A 21719-nucleotide genomic window follows, 5' to 3' on the forward strand; every position below is an offset into this window, starting at 1 on the left:
AGGGAGAGGTGAGACACAAGAATATAAGGGCTCACGGTTATGGGATGGCAACACAAGTGAGTGTGAAGGTAGGTCATAGAAACACATTGTGGGGGTTATTATTTTTTTCATCAATCAGTATTATTAAGATTAATTTTTAAAATAAATTAATTTAGATGAATATTTTTCTACCGTTCAAGCTCATCCTCAGCTGGTTCTTCTGTCTAAATGCCATTCTTCTTCTCCTTTTTTTCCTTTTATGGCTTTGTCAGAGCTGTAAACCGGACCTGGAGATATTACAGGAGTTTAAATCCAAGCTTCTCATTTTCTGTCATGTCTTTATAATGAAAAAGAGCTAATCAGAAGCCCTCCTGAGATGAGTCCTGTCAATCTGATGACGATGAGTCTGATGATGATGAGTGAATCGTCCAAGAGAAGCATTTAGGGTGAAGCAGGCAGCAAGTCCTAGTGCCTCCATGACTCAGTGTGCCACTGATTCTGACAGCCAAACAGACAACACTGTCAAAGAAGAGGGCACTTGTCTCAGGGTTGCTTTTTCAGCATGGGGACCAATCAAAGCAACACCAGTCCACTTGAGGCATGGCTACACTTGCATCAGTATCATATTCAGTTCCACTGAAACTTGCAGAACAAATCAAAGTGTTGTGGCTCCATCAGTCTCACGGGTCAAGTTCATCACCTTGTCAGAAAGTATCTTGTGCACCTTGTGTTAGAGTCTTTGTTAAAGTGGCATGCCAGTGCCTCATTTGGGCAACATTACAGACAATAAATGGCAACATCAGTCTCCTAGTCTGGGAGAAAATACAGAATTTGCATCTTTGATTGTTTTTTCTCATTGTTTCTTTATCTTTCTTGTTTACTTGTTGCTAACCTGTGGCATTACATCCTTTTGCAATGTTGAGATGGTAAGTTTGAGAGTACCTTAAGAGCTCCTTTATTAAATAGCCTGTAGATCAACCCAGTAGCCAACTGGTTGCAATGGTCCAGCATTTAGAACTAATAGGCCGAATAGTGTGAAATTAGGTAATCTGAGACACTTTTTCGTAGCCTTACCAAGACAACAAACTAAAACTCTGAAGACTACCTTAAGTGTTGCTTTTAAACCTTGTTATGGTTCTCTGCTATATCTCTATTGAGATAATATGTTGCCACTTAAATTAATTTCAAGATTTTTTAGACCTTTGACTACATCAAGTACCCCACCTCTCTCTGATGACTTGTTCAGGTAAAATGGGACAGTTGTGTGTGTTTGTTTTTAAATAGTTAAATCTATTTACCAGTTCAGTTATTAATTCATTAAATGATTTATGTAACCTGTGGCTATTCATTAAAAAAGACTGTCCCACTTGTTTTCAATGTATTCCCTGTCCTTTTACTGCCTGTTTCCTTTGTGCCCTTTTGTCTACAATGGACGTGCGTGAATGTTGATGGCAAATTCATGACTTTTGTTGCTGACATTGACTCACTGCATCATCTTTCATATTTTTAAGTGACAAAAATGCTAAATAATGATGGGGTGGTGCACAATAGCATAATTTGAGATTTTATAGCACCTGGTAGCCTAAAAACATGCTGGTTTGAAATGTCCTAATTTAGCTTCATTTTTTTATCTCATCTCATTTTACCTGACTGACTGCATTAACTCAAAACCCTTTCCCATTAAAAGTAAAGTAGCCTATGTTATGAACATAATGTCATTATAAATCAAATATTAAATAAAATGCAACATCCTACAACACAATTTTTGTTGTTATACCCTTTTTGTTTTGAAAAATCAACATGTCAAATGGCTTACCTTGCAAGTTCTGGGACCAGTGATTTTTCTTTCTTTTCTTTTTTTGCTCTGTGTGTATTATTAGTCTCAAACCAATAAAAAATATTGTTTCATGTAAAGGACATTTGTATAAACAATGCAAAAAAATGGGTGTTGACTGCCTGCTAATATCTAAAGTGCAGAAGATGTAAAACCTATTTTTCCCATTTTACCTTTTGTCACAAATTACCTGACTTCACCCTATTTCTGTACCACTTTTTTTATTATTATTATTATTATTATTATTTTGTTTTATTTTTTATTTTATTTTATTTCATTCTATTTTATTTTATTTTTTAAAAAAGCCTGCAACCTCAGTTCATTACGTCAGGCTACACAACAGTTTAAAAACCATTTTGGACAATTAATTTTAAATAACTATATGTTAAAAAGTCCAGTTGTTGGCTACATTAAAAGGCGTATAGTGTGCGTGAATATGTTTTTAACTCACCATCACTATCTCTATGACTACTGCACACTGAGCATCACTGCTGTGTGGCTACATTTGGGTATTCTTCATAGTAGCTAATTTCTTTTATTCTTTTTATTTATTTATTTTTATTATTTCATTTGTTCAGTGTTCTTGTTTGCAATCTCTACACACAAACCCTAGATGCCTTCAAGCTGATAGCTGTAGTCTTAATAGGCTACCATTAAATCCAGTACAGTTTAGAATTTGACCAGAGTTAGTGAAATCACACGAACTCTACTCAGTGAACAGCGTTCGACGTCACGTGATTGCATACGTCATGACGTAATGCGGAAGTTATTCAACCAATATGGCAGCGTCCTTGACAGCAGGCATGTTTTGAACACAGTCAGTGTCAAACATGCTCAACAGATACAAATTTTCGGGCGGTGCGAGTGGAAAGAGAAGCTAGTGAGAGCGGAACATGGAGAGACGAGAGTTTGTAGCGTCTTTGGTGGTAAGTTAGCAATTTTTGTACAAATTATCATGCTGCATGTTAACATATCTGTCAGCTAACTTCTAATTTCACTACATTTAATGTCATTTTAAACCCTAACTGACGATGGGTCGCCTTAGCTCAGTGGCTTACGTTACACAAGCTCGAAAAATACAAATTAATACATTGGTGTGACACAACGAGAGGTAGCTAACTAGGTTATTATGAGTAGTAGCTTATTATAAATAAAACTGGTAAAAAAGTGTTATTGCTGATGTGTTTGCTGTGGGTAGAGCCAGCTCTGTGTAACGTTGGTCACTGTGGGTAAGAGCATCTCTCTGTGCGGAGTAACTGTCTGTGTGCACGAGCCAGGGGGCGGGGTCCCCTTTTACAAACCTTTCCAAATGACAAACCAAGACTTCAGCTGTGTTTTATTTTCTGACTAAAGAGGAAAATACCGAAGTGAAATTAGATTAACAAAATCGACAATGTAACTGAAGACATGTGTGACAGGGTGTGTGACTGCTACCTTCACTGTTCAAGTGTTTGGGGAAAATGGATGAAGTGACCTGCCAGTGAAGGCTAACAACAGATAATGAGTGGTGGAAAGATATGTTTGTGTGTGTGTGTGTGTGTGTGTGTGTGTGTGTGTGTAGTGCCATCTTCTATGTATATAATGCTAATTTTTATAGTGGTTTACAGTGGTAGAATAGTGATGGACGTCCATTTTTCCTGGATTTAGTGTTGCACCATATGTGGTATAAGACAATTATTATTAATATTATTATCAGTAACAATGACCCTTTAAGAAATGAAAACATTTTTGTAGTTGAACAAATGCTTCATTAAAATCGAAGCATTTTTGTAATGAAGTTTGTGTTAAAATTCTGAACATTAGTGGAGGAGTAAGGTAGGTGTGCACATGCAGAGGAGATTCTCCATGCAGTTGCTTTTTTTCCCATACCATATAAGCAAATGCACATGCTATGATAGCAGTCAATTTTCATACAACTATGTACAGTTTCACATTATACTACCCTGCTACCCTTCCTGGTCCATTCTGGACACTCAGAAAGAGTCCACCAAAAAGATTTGTTCATTTTCGCCCATCATTATGGTAGAAAGCAAATGCTAATACATAGTAAGTACAGATTTGCATTGCATTTGAGTACAGTTTGAAGTATACCTGTACTAAAGTTATCCTACGTATAGAGTTTCCAGCACACTCAGACATTGGTTGGTTATCCTTATTATATTGATTAATGAAGACAGAGCTTGGTTGTGTTCAATGACAGTAGGCCACTTTATTTACAGAAAAAAATACAAAATGTTTTCTGATGAATCATCACGGTCGACCAATGAAGTCCTCTGATGAAAGCTGGTGAACATTTTGACGTCTCCTCATCGAGTGCAGCTGCCGTCATCACTTTCAGAATGAAATACTGTAGATCTTAGTCCACCTTTGTACTCCACTACAGTTTATTTTATCGACATTTATTCCTTTACTGCCCACAATGATTGTAAATATAAAACATACGATCAGTTTATAAACTGTGATGCTTTATTTATACATTAAACTACCCATAAAGTAGGTATAAAGTAGGTTAAAGTTGCTCCACTTTGACTAGCTCCAACAATAAAATGGTGCTTACAAATCAATGCATCAGTAATAATAATGCAATAATGTTACGCAGTGAAAGACAGCTTAAATATATTTAACTGAAAGTATTTGTATTTTTTCACTGGGTTACTTCTTCTGTTTTTGTTCTTAAAGCACCACATTATTTTGGTTGCATCTTTACTGCTATGGTTCACCCTGACCGCTCTCATCAGCACCGCTTATAGCAGCCAGCAGGAGATAAATAAATCCAGCAAAAAGGCTCAGATGAACCCACTGAACACTACCTGCCCAGCATCAAACAGCAGACCAAGTTAGCAACTAGCTGATGAATATAGTGGAACATTTAGCAGCTAAAGAGGCAGATATTTTCCCCAGGAGTTAGTGTAGATCAAAACGGAGCTAAATAGAGAGTGAATACTGAAATTATATACGTCATGTGGCCAAAAACATGACTCCAAATGATTCCTATTCTTTCCCAGTGTCTGCTGGATGTGTGAATAAGATGGTAATGTGTCAGTGTTGTGTTTACAGCTTGTTGCATGATCCTCAAGTGGCTTGTAGTAGTTGAAATAAAAGATCTGAATACGTCTTCCACTGCTGGTGTTATTGAGTGTTCATTGCAGGATTATGTCTCACAAAGTGATTGTCTCTCCAGGCAGGGGGCTGCGCAGGGATGTGTGTGGATCTGACTCTCTTCCCCCTGGACACCATTAAGACAAGACTGCAGAGTCAGCAAGGCTTCTACAAGGCAGGGGGCTTCAGGGGCATCTACGCCGGAGTCCCATCTGCTGCTGTCGGCTCCTTCCCCAATGGTACGATGCTCATTGTGATGGCTGGTTATATGATATGAAAGTTGATTGTTGTTTGTAATTGATGTTCACACCAAACAACCAATATTTTTCTGTGACGGGTCATTCAGAGACCTAACCTTGCGCTGTGTTGATCATAATATCTGCAAAGTAACTTGAGTTGGGCTCTGTTAGCTGTTACACGTTCATTTATTTGTTTCCTTGCTTGAAGTCACAGCTCAGTGAAAATGAGTTAGAGTGCCACTTTGTGGGTGTTTGTTGGCTTGTGGCTGCATCAGTTTAGTTTTATTTCTTTGCTTTGTATTGCAGTGTCAGGCAGGCACTCAGCTTGCAGCCTCATGAAATCATTTTAAGCGGTGGCAAAGCCCCGTTCGTTACTTATTTCTTGATGAGATCATCCTCACAGACTCTCCTCTTTCTTGCTTTTGAGGAAATTAACGTGTGGTAATGCACAATGACAAGGATGATGAGGACCTGTATTTTAAAGTTGACTTTTTGAGGACATCATTTCATTAGAGTCTGGTTAATATGCTGGAACCTGACCATGATTGATGCTCTGAGGCTCTTCTTTAAATGGTTTAGATGTAGCTGCCTAACCAGGGTTGCTTCGTGACTTGACTGCTCAAAACAAAAATTTGAGCAGCCATTTTGTGGCGAAGTTAGAATATTTAACATGTCCAGCGGTGTCAGTTTCAACACAGTATTGGATCCATAAACCATTTTTTTTCAGCCTATATAATTATATATACACCAAGTATGTGTCTTATTTTTGCTGCATTTCCAAGAAGAACCCTGGATGGGAGAAGTTATGAATACAAAAATATTTTTAAAATCCCTGTGGATTGAGACCACTCTATTTGGGTACTAGTGGGTGTAAAGAGAAGCACTGGTATTTGATAATCAATAGACTATTCAGTCAAACAGCTGCATATGAGTCAGTATGACTTCGCCCAAGCCCTTTTATTGAGCATCAGAGACAGACTGATAAAGATGAGATGTTGGAGTCATATGTTGGTTTGTTTATCATCCAATCTGTTTGCTGCAATTGCAAATAAATCTAACACTTTTGCAGAATTCATTTATGCGAATAGTTGGAGTAAGAGAGAGAACTGAGCTCTCTCGGCATAACACACAAGTAACTTTCTTTGCTTCTTACCCTATTGTACGTGCAGACAGGCGCACACATACACACACACACGCTCACACCTCAGTTTCTCCCCTGTCAGTGGTAGTGAGGGATATTAATTGCTGTATGCTGGTTGACTAATGGGCCTTAAATGGCTGTGGTTATGCTTGGTTTCAGCCGCTGCTTTCTTTGTCACCTACGAATGCACAAAGTCCCTGCTCGGCGCTGGCGGACTGCTAGCAGCACCACACGTGGCACCTGTCACTCACATGCTGGCTGCCTCCCTGGGAGAAATAGTAAGTCCTCTTGTCCCTTATTCTCCCAACTTTTGTTTCCTGTACTTTGGAGTTTACTCCACTTTCTGCCAGTACACTTTGAAGTCATGTTTATTTGTGTAGGCCTAATTCATTCGTAGTTGTTCCCGTCTTAGATGGCCAGCTGTGTTGCGCACTTGTTGTTGCTCTTCCACGCACTTGCTCATTCCTCTTTGTTTCTTTCCCACCACTGTAAGTCCCAAATGGACACCACTGGCATGTCTGCTAATGTTATTGCCTTTCAGATTGCACAGACCAACGGGGCAGTAGGGGGCGGGGAGGGTGAGTATGTGGTTTTGGCTGAAGGCCCCGGGGTCCAGCTGGGAGAGTTAAGGGGGCTTCCTCAGGACTGTCCCAGCATTTCTCCCCAAATAAGTTCTCATTACTGCCTATTTACTCATCTACTTTCCCAGCTCCGGCCCCCAGACTCTGCCAATTTAGTCTGGGGAAATCGGGCTTGAAACCAACGAGGAGCAGCGCAATTTCCCCAGTCCATCCTGTCCAAATCACTTGCAGTGAACCGCAGAATATGAGCCATATGGGGGCCACGCGTTTTCACATTGGCATAGAGAGGAATAGAGGGATGGGGGATATGGAAAGAGGAATGCCCCCCTGCTATACCACTGCAGCTTTCTTCAAAATACTAGGTTTTTAGTATTCATGGCTTTTGGATGGATGTAATTTAGCCAAGTTTTGCATGTTTACGAAATGGGATTATTCCACATGGGAGGGTGTTCACTGTGCTTGAGTCTATCTGCGTCTCAGTGTCTCACAGGGTTGAGAAGAGGACACATGTGACTCTTACATTAGCACAAATTCAATAAAAGTTGCTTTTATCCTCTTTTATCAACGTCGCAGTTACTGCAGATACTGGAGGAGGTTAGCTATTAACAATCCGTGCCCTTTTGGTGTATGGCACAGTCCAAATGAATGTGAAAGGTGAGGCGGAGGTTGCGGCTACCTTTAACCCCTTCCCCGCTGTTCTGGATTTCAGCACATCAAAGGCATAAATCCTCAGAGCGGAGCTGAGCAGAGCAGGGGCGGTATCCCACTGCATTCTGGCAACTGGATACGTCTTGTTCAAAGAGAGTAATCTTCAGGCTTAGCCATGAAAGGCCTACCCTAGTGCTGCCCCGAGTGCTATGCAGGGCCTAAACACCCGCACTATGATGCAATCGCTGCCATATGATTCTGTGCCTCCTCAGTCACTGCTGAGGATTTTTAATTAAAAGTTATTGCACTGAGGTTCTTACAAGCTTGACTGAGTTTTGGCCAGGAGGATATGACATTTATTATAGCTGATGCTGAAACAATTTGGTCGACTGATAGAAAAGGAATCATATCAACAGGATGCTCTGCCTGTCTCTGTTTTATTTTATTGTAAGTGGAATATGTTTTGACTTTAGACAGTACAGACAGGCAATATGAAGGGGTCCATGTGATCTCTGGGAAATTGTGGGAGCCATTATTAAAGATATACAATGCAGGATTTTCCTGTATAGATATACATAAGTAATATCTCTCAATGAGTATTTATGACCCATTAGAAGTTTTTGGCGATATTTTTATCTGCAGAGACTCTGCCATCTGCCTGTACTTTCTTTTTATTTTCTGTGTTCAGGGACGTTTATAGGCGTGTACCCCCACAGTGCTCAGGTGAAGTCTGGGCAAGGGGCCTTATTTACAAAGCTTCCTAGTACAGAGAGTTGCTCCTAGTGACAATATTCTAAGAAAATTATTAGGATTATGCTGTTGTCTAAGAATTTCCCTTCAAAGTAAAGACTTGATCCTGGTAAAGATAAAAGTTCTTCACAGACCATTTAAGCCCTTAAGAGACCTCCAAAAGTAAAGAACTGTCAAAAGTTGAGCGGAGGACTTTTAGGGTGCTTAAGAGTTTGTTTTTTTTAATCAGAGGAGAAACTGGTGCAGAGACAAAGAAGTAGAAATACTCTCTAAACACTGGATGACAGTGAGTTAATGAAATGCTACAGGTTGGATGGTGCTCAGATAATGTTTGTGGTCAATCTCATTCCAGATTCGCTCTCATCATCTACCCGATGCAATAGTGATATAATGCCAGAAATAAAGTGATCACTAGAATGCAACAATGCAGCAGTGATTGCTTGGGTCTGTCTCAAACCTTCCATCAGCAGAGTGATCACACAGACAATGAAAACACCTTCATAGTCTCATATCGGACGCAGTTAATTTTACTTCCACTGGGTGTCTACAACTTGCAGGCTCACAAAAGGACAACCAATCACATCTGTTAAAAGAATGCATCACACGTAGTAAGAGGGTCAACCACATGTCCTTACTAAGGTAAATGTTTCTGTCCTTTTGTTACTCAGAGTTGCTCTGAGAACTTTCCTATATTACTCCTAAGCCTGGACTCCTTGCTAGAAGTTATCAGGCTAAGCTAGAAGCTCTCTGAGAGTTTTCTTAGAAGGTTTGTGAATATGGCCCCACGTGTCAGACCATAAGCAGCATGCATCCAAGAGGCCCAGTGCCCAAAAAACGCAAATACAGCGAGGGGAAACGCCAAACGAGAGTGAATCTGGGGTTGGCTTTTACATTCACTTTTGCTAATGAGCATGTTAACGAACAGTAACCCTGCATAGTTTACCTTTAAATCAACTTCCCTTCATTATATAGACTAAATAATTATTGAAAAAAATAACTGAAATAATTGATAGTTGCAGGACTAGTTGTGTCTCCTCTCCATTGTATGTTGTTTTTTTGCACACCTCAGTATATCAGTGCATCATTTTGTCTGACAGGGAAGTTGTGTTTTCGGTTAAGTTTGTTTCTCAGGATTTTGGGAAAAAATACTGGCCTGATTTTTAATGACACTTGGTGGAAGGGTGTAGTGTGGGCTGAGGAAGAACCCATTAAATTTTGGAGCAGATCTGAATCATGGTGCGAATACACAAACTACTGTATTCATCCCTGTTGTTTACATTGCAAGATAGAGCATCTGACCTTGGCAGAAGTCAGCGCTATCCAGGTGACCTTGTAGTTTTGTTTCATGACTTCTTTTTAGTTCTGTCTAGGTAGGTTTTATCTCTGCAAAGATTTTCAAGTTCTGCTTTATGATGAATAGAACTTGAATCTCACGTCATTGAAATGACTGAAAATGCTGTAAAGGGCATTTTCAAAATGGCCACTTAAACTACTGTTACTCCTTTTAGTCCTTCCCATGCTCCTAAGGAAGACAGCCATCTTACCTGCTGGCTCCTTCTCGTCTACATGTGTTTTTTAATACTTCAGTGCAGAAGGTGTTTTTGGTGGCAGAGAGCTTCATTTGGCACTTAAAGTTCTTTTATTTGGCTATATTTAATCACACAGGCACAAAGGCACACACAGAGTTCTTCCTACCTCCATCTAAATCTGAATTCTTAGCCACATTGTCAACATGACTGCAAACTCTAAACAGATTTTTGTTGGCATTATGTTTCATCTTCCACTCTGCATGATATGCTCAGTCCTGCCAGTAGAACATGGGGTCACTTGTTTTCCTCGTGTTTCTCTGTTGCTTTTCCACCTGCTTGTCTCTCTCTCGCTGGGATCAGCTGGGCAGGCTTTGACACACAGGAAGAAGAAGCAACTTGTTATTTAGTCCTTGCCCGACTTCCCCATTCCAACCCTTCATCAGCCCATGATCCTTTCCCCAGGAGTCCATTTAGTTGTGTTTTACCAACTGTTTCCACTCAGCAACATTCACAACAGAAGCTTTATGGGACTTATTGCTTTGCTAATCCTATCCCCAAGCCTCCCTCTATGGATGATGCGCTTGACTTGGCACAAACTTACTGGATGTGGACTTCAGTCAGAGTGTATTATGATCATACCGGAGGGAGTTGCAGCTCGGAATTTATACTGCATTAAGTATGAGATGGGAATAGAAAGAAAGGAAAGAGAGCACTTATACACACTTAGATCCAAGCAATTTTACCTTTATAGTCGAGCCTTCGGTCTAACAGATGTTCATCCAGGAGAGAGGGGGAGTGGGTGAGCCTATACAGTAAGAACAAGACTCATTACAGTAATCAACATATGTGAAAAAGAATTATAAGTTACAGGAATCATGATTTTAAAGTTTAAACTTCAAGACATCAGTAGTTTTTTGTTATTAGATTCAGTGTCACAGGTGGTGAAATAAGTACTTTTATGAATACAGATAAAACTCAGAAACTTACAGCAGCTGTTTGATGGTCGGGATCAAACTAAGGATGCACTGAATCTGACATGGATATTGGATACTGGGCTGATAATTTTTTTTGATCAATTTGCTGCATTTAATTTTAAAGATTTTTCACCACGTTGCTGGTTCACAATTTTGATAAATAAATAACAATTCAGTAAATTTGTATCTATTTATTTATTGGTTACATTATGTTTTACAAAGTTAGGAAAGCAATGTTTAAGCCAGACATGATGTTGCCTCTGACATAAAAGAGTGATCGCAGTCATTTCCACACAGTGAGACATACAGTTGGTATCAGATCGGTTCTCGGTATCGACCCATGCACAAAGCCCAGGTATCTGTATCAGGACTAAAAAAAGATGGATCAGAGCATCCTCACTTTGAATGTCATAACCAAGACCTTTTTGTATGTGAGCCTACTTCATGCCGGGCATAACTTGTAAACAGAAGCAGGACAGACAGGTGAGGACAGTCATAAGTTGTAGACAGAAAGACCCAGAGAGGGTCAAGACAATGAGAGAAATCTCCCCCTGCCAGAGGCGTCCCGGTGTTTGTGTGACTGCAGTTGTGGGACGCTCCCATAAAGAATGTGTAAGCTGATGGCGTCTGTCAGGCTCTAGCAGGCTGTTATCCAGCCATTAGATCAGATTTATCTTCATTCCCATTCGCTCGACGTCTGCCCTGAAAGCTCATTTGTCAAGGCCAGGCGGCGGGTTTCTCTCGCATCTATAAACCCCCGCCGCCACCACCTCTCCACCACACGTCTGTGGGAGGATGTACTGGAAAATACAGTGTGACATGACAAGATGGGGGGGACAGCGAGAAGGAGGGAGCAGGAGGGAGGAGTTTTGGGGGTAGAAACTGGCAGCCACTTAACTTGGCACTGAGAAATAATCCATGCATCGCCTTCGACCAGCGCCACGCTCTGTGATTTATTGGCTGTTGTTTCAAAGTTGGAGACACTCAGTGTCCTCCTCTCTTCCCCTTTTTCTTCATGACCTTTTTTCTTCCATCTCTTCCTTCCTTCCTTTGTCGACCCGAATTTCAGTCTCTGTCGGTACTATGATGCGTTTCAGGGACTGGGCGTGTGATCAAAATCCCAGAAAAGTCATGGGAATTTGGTACCAGCGATGGTACTGTTGTCTACACTGGCTTTTCTATATCATATTTGATATGACGTTGAATGGGAAGGCACTATTTTTCCACCTTAGATTAGCATAACAGCAGATGTAGCAGGGTTTTACAGCATGTATAGTTCTACTTATTGCACCGCGATCAATGGAGACTACAGATGAAACGCTATGACAGTGTCTTATCACGACTGTAGTGACTGTATGATGTTATTGTTAAAATGTTTATGACACTTTATTATTAAACTGGTAACCATTTCATCCCTAAAGAGACGTGTTAAGTAAAAGATTAAGTTGCTTGGCACATTTTCCTGCTGGAGTTATTTGTTTGTTGGTTTGGGCATTGTTAAAATGAGACAGGGACATTTCTCTCAGTTGTTTATATGTGTGACCGCAGCAGCTCCTCTTTGGCAAGTTGTCTGTTTTGGTATTGAATGCAGTATATTTTACTGACAAATAAATCCAGATTATTGAGGCTCATAACAGTTGTTGCAGCCTGTATGTTTTTCATACCTGTTGTGTCTTTATGGTGCCAAATGGTAATCCTCTCTCTGATTGACTGACCACTGAGTCCTGAGCGGTAAAGGAGGGATGTAGCAAGGGAGGGGAGGACGGAGACATGTAATGACTCAATCTGTGGATTGATTCGCCGGCTATGCCCATAATGTGCTGTGAGTCTCTGCTAATTTCCCATTCCTTACTTTGGTTCGCCCACGACTGAGCGCCAGCGTCTTACCTTGTTGTTTGGCGGCCAGTGGCTGGAAATTGAAAACACGCTCTGTCATCTGGATTAACAACAACAGGCCAAGGGAAACTGAAAGGCTCCAATCACAGGCAGGCAGCCTCTTAATTAACACCGCTTGATGAATCCAGCACCTTGTAAATAAAGATGAATGGTAGCAGGAATTTAAAAGACTGCCAATGGGTTTATAATAAGTTTACACGCCAGAGGGAAGCATTGAGAATGAAGGGCAAGCAAAGTAGGTGAAGAAACAGACGTCTGTCATCCTGCCAGCCTTCCACCTTCAGCCCTCCCCGAAACGTGAGGAAACAAGTCCGACTTGTGATGAGAGACACCTACTTAAATCTGTCTTTTGTTTGTATTCTCTTTCAAAATGTGGTGACATACCTCTGTGTCTCAGCACAGGATATGCCTCTATTATCCTTCTCAAGCCCCAGCCGCATTTGATCATGCCCTGATTCATCACCATTGTTCCCACATTTTCGGCTGTTTTCAGAGATCTGAAATGGCCTCGGAGGTTGCTTACTTTATCTTCTATCCACTCAACATCATTCTCCCCACCCCTAGGCGTGCAAATTACTCCCAAATAAACAATGTCCCCTAATTTATTTGGTATAATCTCTGGCTCATTCTGCCTCCCCCTCTGCAGTGACAGGAGAGGAAAGGCCGTCTCAACTCCAGGCCCCCCATCCAATTACGTCAGTAATTACTTGTCATAGCCACTTTCTTTCTATTTAGCTGCCTTATTCTGGTCCTTTGGAGAATTGGTTTGGGGAAAACATGATGTACAGTGTATTAGAAATGGTAACATGACCAAAGGGAGAGCAAATGAGATCTCTGAGAGGGATGCAGCCAGCTTAGTTATCGTAGGGAGGTGATGCAGGTGAACGTGTGGCCACTTGGTGGTACTGTTGCACCACGATGAGGTTGCAGCCAATCTATGGTCGCACTCACCTAAAATACCAATAAGAACTGCCCTGAATTCTTCAGAGACACTCATTCATGTCTTTTGTTTCTGCTCTTATGTACAGAGAATGAGGTTTATGTGCTCATTGTGTATAAGAACTGGCATTTGCCTGCAGCAAAAGCGATACAGTAAAGGTCAAAACAAAGCTGAGGAATGGACCAAATAATAATCAAGAAGAGCCAGAGCTGTCCACGAACACACTCAAATGTTATGTTTGTAAAATCTTCTTCACCTAAGTCTGTGATTTCACTTGACTTCCTGGACCACTGACTTATCCTTTCTCCTTTTGTGCTTCACATATATTCATGTTCTTGCGTCCTTCGTGTCTGGCAGAGGAGACGAGCAGCTGACAGACGTGAGCCCTCTAACAGCTGTCTGAGTAGCCTTCTCCCCCTCGCAATAGAGCCTTATCCTCCAGGGCCCGTCACCTTTAAAACTTCTGATGGTGCCCAAATGCTAAATCAGTACGAATAGCTGAATAGAGAAGGAGCAAAACAGGAATGGGTGCATTTTATCTTCATTGCAGTGCCTACATCGCTCTCTCTCTTCCCACATCACGTTGCCGTGGCGAGGGTGGCACCGGCAGACTGGCATCTGTATGACCAAGGGGAGTCGCAGCAAGGGGGCGGCTCACCAATCGCTCTGTAAGATTGCTTGCCGTTAGCCGGTATTTCTGCTCCAATGCAGGATAAATAGGAAATCAAGTCGCCAGGTGGGCAGCTGTGCCTGCCTGCCTGCCTGCCTTTAGGGCGATGGGAGTTATGAAGCATAAATATTCATGTCTATCTTCACTAGCTGTTGGCAGTCCATATTTTTGTTGACATACGGTGGATGGGTTGGAACTTGTAGCGGGGAGTGTGGTTACTGAGGTGTGCATGTGTGTCTGGATCTATCAGTGTGTTTGATGGAAGCGCATGTTCTTTGGACACGAATACACAATCAGCCTGATGACCTTTTTACCTGTTGCTCAGGTGTCATGTCTGCTGTGTGTACTGGTTTGTTAATTGGCAAAATTGGACGCTAACTAAAGCACTCGTTAGCCTGCCAGCTCAATGTAATTGCTCTCCCCAGGCCGTGCCACATCATGGCCACCTGCCACGTAGAAAGACACACAGGTTAGTATCATGTACAGCAAAGGGGCACCTGGGGGAGCAGTGTGTGCGCCTGTGATTTAGCACAATGTGGATATCAAAGGCCCTTTAGAAGGAAGTACAATACTGTAAATTGAGATTTTATGTATTCAGGCAACACCATTGAACAGTATCTGGCTGGTCTGTTTACCCATGCTCTTTCCATCCTGTAGGTGGCGTGTCTGATCAGGGTGCCCACAGAGGTGGTCAAACAGAGGACCCAGGCTTCTCCCTCATCCACCACCTACCACATGCTGCTGGCTACACTCAAAGAAGAGGTACACAGCAGTCAAAGGCACCTTCTTAACTCTGGTTTATTTCAACTTCAGTTTTTTTTTTTTTGTGGTTTGGGCAATGATAACACTGTGCTCAGAAGTAGGTTTGGCGGTATCTGTTGTTTCATACCTCACTGAAATTTCATTGGGGTATATGGTATATGACAGTGTTTGGCACTACCCCCCACCCTCTCACCAAGCTCCCTTAGCGTTTTTAGTCCAATAAATGACCAATAGAAACTCACAAAATGTCAAGAAATGTAATATTCTGGGGCGGCCTCTAGCTCACCTGGTACAGTGTGCGCCCCATATAGGAGTCCTTTGCAGCGGCACGGGTTGAGATCCAACCTGTGACCCTTTCCTGCATGTCATCCTCCCACTATCTCCCACCTTTCCTGTTTATCTACAGCTGTCTTATCAATAAAGGCAAAAACACCCCAGAAATAGTCTTTGGGAAAAAAGGAAATGTAATATTCTTACACTTATTTTCCTTATGAAACACAGAAATGCAACCACACACATTCTGAATTCAAGTTTCTCTGTTTTACCGAACTACGACTAACATTAGCTCAGTGGCCATGTTAACTCGTACAACACACTTCATTCAGACTCGACAGAAACAAAATAAAACTTACCAAAACTGTCTTAGTCTTGTTGATTGTCTAGTTAGTTAGTTCACTGTTCCAACAATCACCAGCTCTGGTTTGGTTGAAACAAACCCTTTATTCAGTGAGTTAGATGTGAAAATATGCTGTTTTTCCCCGCAGTCTCTCTGCCGTTGTGGCTGTCTGCAGTCCTGTAATGTTATTCCATTCCCACCTGTTGCAGTCACCGAGTCTGTCAGCTCAGCTGCCTCTTCCACCAGTAGAGATAACCTCTGGTGGCACATGCTGTGCATTACACACAATGGGTCTCATTCATGAAATGTGAGCAGAACAAATTTGTGTGTAAACTGTTTGCAGAAGGAAATTTACCATGAATTTTGTCATTCATCATGTTTTTATGAGCAAATCTACTCACAGGTTTACTAACATTTCATAAATGAGACCCACTGATTTTAATAAAAGTATTTTTGACAGTATTGATCATTATACCCTCAGGATTAATAAATACCCCCGTATACCCTAATGCCGTGATACCTCCCAGGTCTTATTTACAGAGATCAAAGAGGTGACACTGCTAAAAAGAAGTTAGTTAACCTAACCAACAACCTAACCAGGACACAAAATACTAAGGGTAGGGGTACGCACAAATAGAACAAGTTCATATGACATGCAACCATGTCTAAAAGCAAACGTGTTCATAGCTGTTCCAAAAGGCCACACTCATTCGAATATGAGGATAACATTGCACACTTTTGGACAACCTTTCCTGTAAGAAAGGTTTTACACTCAGTTTTATACATAAAAAGTGACAGAGGAAGTTGTGTAAAGAATAAAAAGAGAGCTGTAGAGGAAAAAGTCCAACCTCATGTAGCCAATTGCTGAGGTTGGCATGAATCAGTTGGTTTTTGAAAGTTGCAGACATTGTCAGATGCAGCTGCTCCAATCCGACATTGGAAAGGTGGGATGGGGGTTCGGAGGCTGTTAGATTACCTGACAAGTGTTTTGTTGGAGCATGCCAACACCTTACTCCTAACCCAACACTCAGCACCTTATTTAATGAGTAAAATGTCATCACAAGTGGTTGAATTGAGGCCCAAATCTATGAAAACGAGAAATAAATTGTAATAAATTAGATTATTCTTTTTTCTCTCTATATCAAGATTTTGCAGGTTAATTTGAAATCATTTTCATATGGTCAGTGTTGTGAAATATTGAGCCTGGCTACTTGTAAAATAACTTTGTAACTGTTTTGTGATGTTCATGATTTCTTAAAGGAAAACATTTTTCTATGTATTGAATCAAATTAAAAACAAGTAAGTGTCCATGATTGTAAAAAACGTGTATTTGTGAATGTTTTCTCTTATCTCTGAGCAGGGAGTCCGAGGCTTGTACAGAGGATTCGGGAGCACGGTTCTCCGAGAGGTAGGATTAATTCAGTTTTTCTCTCTCTCACCTCTTCATTCTTTTATCTCTGTTAGTCTGTCTGCCATCCACCGGTGATAGTGATCACAACCAAATGACTAATAACACCGGTTATGTTCCAGGCAATTGCTAAGCACATCTCACAGATTCTACTGAAATCAATTTCAAGCGTTTTTACCAAAGACAATTACGGGGCTCTTTGAAGGCTGTGTAGTGAATTCTTTTTGATAGGCCGGACGAATATTGAGGCTTTCCACTCTTCTGACTGAAGACGTTTTAATTTCTCTTGGGCTTTACTGAGGTTGGAAATATTGATTTACAGTTTTTTTTCATCTCATTCAATTACTTGTGCAAGATGCTCTCCCTCCTACTAGAAGTACATCTGATTAATTAATGCAATTAGTTGCGTTATAAATGCAAAACAAAACACGGATGAATGAGCATTGGGCTGCACTCCCTTGATGGCCGCTCACCTTTTTGTAATGAAAAAGCCGCCTCACTTCTTTGATTCATGATCTTCTGTTTAATTGCACCTGCAGTGCATGATAACACAAAATAATTGTTACAATAGCTGTATAGATCTCTCACTTAAGCTCTCCTCCCACCTGATAAGTTTCAATAGAACTGGAAAAGAAAATGAGAAAGGTAGGCAGAGGGGGAGAAAGAAGTATATGAAGGTGACACTTGTCTTTCCATCCTTTTTTTGGGGAGGTGGGTGAGAGTGTAATCTAGTCCCCTCCGCTGTGCTAGCCTGTACTTATTTTCTGCCTCACTAAACTGATGTTATTCACGCAAATTCCATCTGGACAGCCGGGGAAAAAAAGGACAACAAGACACTGTGATTTCTCCGAGGGGCTCTGAATAAATGAATACATTTGGAGGCTGGCGCATGGCCTGTGTGCATACTAACACTGGCAGATGAAACGCAACGGTGGCGGCAGGGATTTGGGGTGCGGGAACGGCAAGGGATGCTCCGCGGTGATTGGCTTTGACGTGTGTCAGGAAGGTAATTCATTTTCTCTCGGCCTCCTTCGCTATCCGCCTATCTCCCTCCTTTGGACAAGCGACCCTGTCAAGATAAGTTTGTTTATGTGGTATGGCGTGGCGCCTCCCCTCCTTGCTGGCCCACTAATTGTGGTCCTCTCTGTGCTATATATTCATTAAGGTTCAGAAGGCATTTCTGATGGGCATGATATCACATTAGTGGAGGATGTGTGAGGCTTGGCCACAACGGGGAGGCTGGGCCTGAACTTGGATGGTGGAGCAAAGGTGTGACTGATACGGTGATCCGGTTCACATTGGAGCACACATCCATCATACCCTTCAGAACAAGTTTTAAAAAGTTATTGAGAATTTTACACAGCACACTCCAACAATACCCTAAGTTTTATTTAAACACCATATCTGAACTATTGACTAATAGGCATTACATTCTTTTTTCTTTTGCACCACATTAATCTTTACTGTGGTTGACTCTCTCCTTAAAAGAAACTGTCAAATTGTCTGCTGTGTCGGCACCTTTGAGTTCCAGCTGAATAGAGCATGAAATCAATGAGATTCAGATTGTGGTGAATAAAATTGTGCTGTGAAAAATGGCTTTATTCAACTCTGAAAAAACAAGGGCTTATTAATGAACATCAGCAAGACTTTGTTCAGGATTTTAAGTAAAAGTACACTTGTTTTAAAGGAACAGTGCATAGGATTCAGCGGCATCTAGTGGTGAGGATTGCAGATTGCAACCAGCTGAAACTTCTCCTGGTCAGAATTCCTTCAGTGTTCATTGTTCAGGAAGTTTTTACCAGGAGCTGAATTATCAACAGAGGTCTCATCCTCTCCTAAACAAACAGATCAGGTGATTTAAATAGGTAAAACACTGAATAAAGCAGTTTCACGTTACAAATCAGCGTTCTTCCAACGCTGCTTGGCTCGTCATTGATGGGCTACTACCCCAGCACCTGTTTGTGTGTACGGACAACTTAATGTGTGCTCACCTTTTTCTGATCCAGATGTTTAGGAGATATTTACCGGGAGCCGAATTATTTGCAAAGGTCTCTTCATTTCCAAAACAGACTGACCTGGTGATTAAAAACGGTAAAAACAAAGAATAAAGTAGTTTCACATTACAAATCAGTGTTTCTCTGACACTGTTCGGCTTGTTGCTGATGGACTGCTAGCCCAACATCTGCTTATGTGTGCCCACAATCTTCTCTGATAAGTGACAATCCAGATGTTCAGGAGGTTTTTACAGGCAGCCAAATTATCTGCAGAGGTCTCTCCCTTTTCAAAACTGATGGACCCGGTTATTTAAACCACTAAAAGTTGAAAACTCAGCTTGTCGCGGAGGGGCTACTAATTATGGTGGCTGATGTGAAAATGAGAAAACACGAATGGCCCTGTCTAGAGCCAGTGTTTGGTTGGTCTGTTCTGTGCTATTGTAGAAACACGGCAGTGCAACATGGCGGACTTGGTGGATGAGGACCCGCCCCCTAATTAGATATAAACGGCTCATTTTAAGGTTACAAAAATCTGATAATTCTTATTTTCAGGTGATTGTACACTTAAGAAAACAAACCAATGATATTCAATTTCTGCCGATATATCCCCCTAAATCCTACACGCTGGACCTTTAAGTCCCTGATACCATCTGTGCATTGATGGGTGTTGATTTGTATTCATTTTATGACAGTACAGTTAACACAGTCACACAGTGCTTATATTTAGTCATCTGCCTGTCATTTTGACAGGATCCCCTGTTTCAAGCTCCAACGGGACACTTCAAGTTTCTCCTTTTGGATAGTACCACCTTTCACCACTAGATGGCATGCTAAGATTATCACTGCCTTAGACATATGTGCCAGACTTTGTCCCTCTTCACCCCTTGCCCCACTCCTTCTGTACTCCCCCCCTCTCTTTTCCTGTCTCTCTGCTCTCCCATCACACCAATCCAGCTTTATGACATTTATGAGCAGCAGTCACTGCACTGAAAATGATGGCTTTTTTTTTAATGGCGAGCCCTGTATTTTTTTGATCTAAAGTGCTATGAGGTGATCTCAGATTTGATCTAAACTGCTCCAATTTGAGTTTGAGTAATGAGCCTGAGATGGGTTATTAGATAGTAATTTAGTAATGTGGTGGTATGGGGGCTGTGGAGAGATAGGTGTAAGTGAAGCTGACAGTGTCTGACACAGTCGACTGAAGAGCCTTGAACATCGTCTAGCATACGGCCACACTACATAGATCTCTCATACTTGCGCTCTTTCACCTACTTAGTCTGAAAGCCACTTTATCTAAATTCATTTTCACACATTTAAGCAGGGAAGCACACAGACAAGGAAGGTAATTGAGCAAGGTTGAACAGTCCACCGATGAAAAACGTGTTCCCGTTCTTCCCTTTACCGGTGTTATGTATATTTTTCCCCAGCCAGCCTCTGAATCAGGCTAAAAGTTTCTCCACCCCAGCAGCTGGGACCTGGCAACTGGAAGTACAAGATCTGGCGGTAGAGATTATGAAACACCTCTCCATCCAGGCTCCTCCCCAACACATCTCTGCTTCCTCTTTATCCTTCTCCTCTTCATCCCTGGTTGATCCCCTCTCAGCTTCCTCCATCAGGGGGCTTGGCTGTAGCAAAAGACTTGCTCAATTGGGTTTTAACTACTACCAACAGGCCAAATTACATTGCTCCACCTTAGGGATTTCTACAGTCAGATCCTGATCTAGAACTGACTTTAGGGTTTTTTAATGATCAGTTTTAAACCATGTCGAGGGCTGACTTTGAGCTATGGATGGGTGGGTGACAAATTAAAGGAAGACCGAACACCACAAGCCCCCAGCCCAGCTTTAGTGCTGCTTGTCAGATTTTGGAGCTCTACTGGAGGGATGAACGCCAATTTTCCAAAACAGCTTCTCAAACATCTTTTGATGATGGTGGTTAGAGTGTGCTATCTACCACACTTTTAACTGTAAAGGCCATTGCATCATCAAACTAAAATAATCTGTAGATTGTTTAATGATTGATTAATTAATCGTTCAGTCCATAACATGTAAAAAAAAAAAAGGCCATTGCAGCTTATTAGTGCCCAAATTAACGTATACAAATTGTTAATATTGCCAGATTAAGTGTCCAAAACTCAAATATATTGTATTTAATATCATAAAAGGTCAAGAAAAACAGCAAATATTCATTACCGAGTTGCTGGAACCATTGATGTTTTTGGCATTTTTGCTTAAAAAATGACAAGTACTTAATCAATTGAAAGTAGATGTTGATTGAAATAATAAATATTATTTTCATTGTCTGTTGATAATCTGTTGATCTTTTTTTTAATTGTTTGGACTAGAAAACATTAGAAAACAGCTAAAAATGGCCGTTAAAGGTTATGTAAGTGACATTCAGAGCACTAATATATCCGCAAACTACTATTTGTCATTTAAAAGTATAGTGGAGTAATGACGACTTGAGCAGAGAATTAAGTCACGCTACCTTTGTGTGTTGTGATCTGAGCTTCTCTGTGATTTGCTGCGTCAAGATGGTCCGGTTGCACGTATAGGTTAGTGCCTGTGTGTATTCTACCGACAAGCTCATTGCTGCCTCTTTGTGCTGCGCTCATATGGCGGATAGTGCCGATACTGGGATGGCAGCATTGCGGAGACGT

General features: G+C 41.3%; 1 protein-coding gene across 1 annotated transcript in view; it reads left to right on the forward strand.

Annotated features, from left to right (window-relative positions):
• Positions 1-2580: 2580 nt before the first annotated feature.
• The window catches only part of slc25a26 (solute carrier family 25 member 26), an 88090-nt gene continuing 68951 nt past the window's right edge, over positions 2581-21719 (forward strand). Inside the window, exons 1-5 of the mRNA XM_033625515.2 lie at positions 2581-2739; positions 4995-5151; positions 6452-6570; positions 14938-15042; positions 17019-17066. Of these exons, the coding sequence (XP_033481406.1) occupies positions 2707-2739; positions 4995-5151; positions 6452-6570; positions 14938-15042; positions 17019-17066 (462 nt within the window). The 5' untranslated portion in view covers positions 2581-2706. The remainder of the gene's footprint in view (positions 2740-4994; positions 5152-6451; positions 6571-14937; positions 15043-17018; positions 17067-21719) is intronic.

Source organism: Epinephelus lanceolatus, chromosome 1 (assembly GCF_041903045.1).
Source record: "Epinephelus lanceolatus isolate andai-2023 chromosome 1, ASM4190304v1, whole genome shotgun sequence".
NCBI lineage: Eukaryota > Metazoa > Chordata > Actinopteri > Perciformes > Serranidae > Epinephelus > Epinephelus lanceolatus.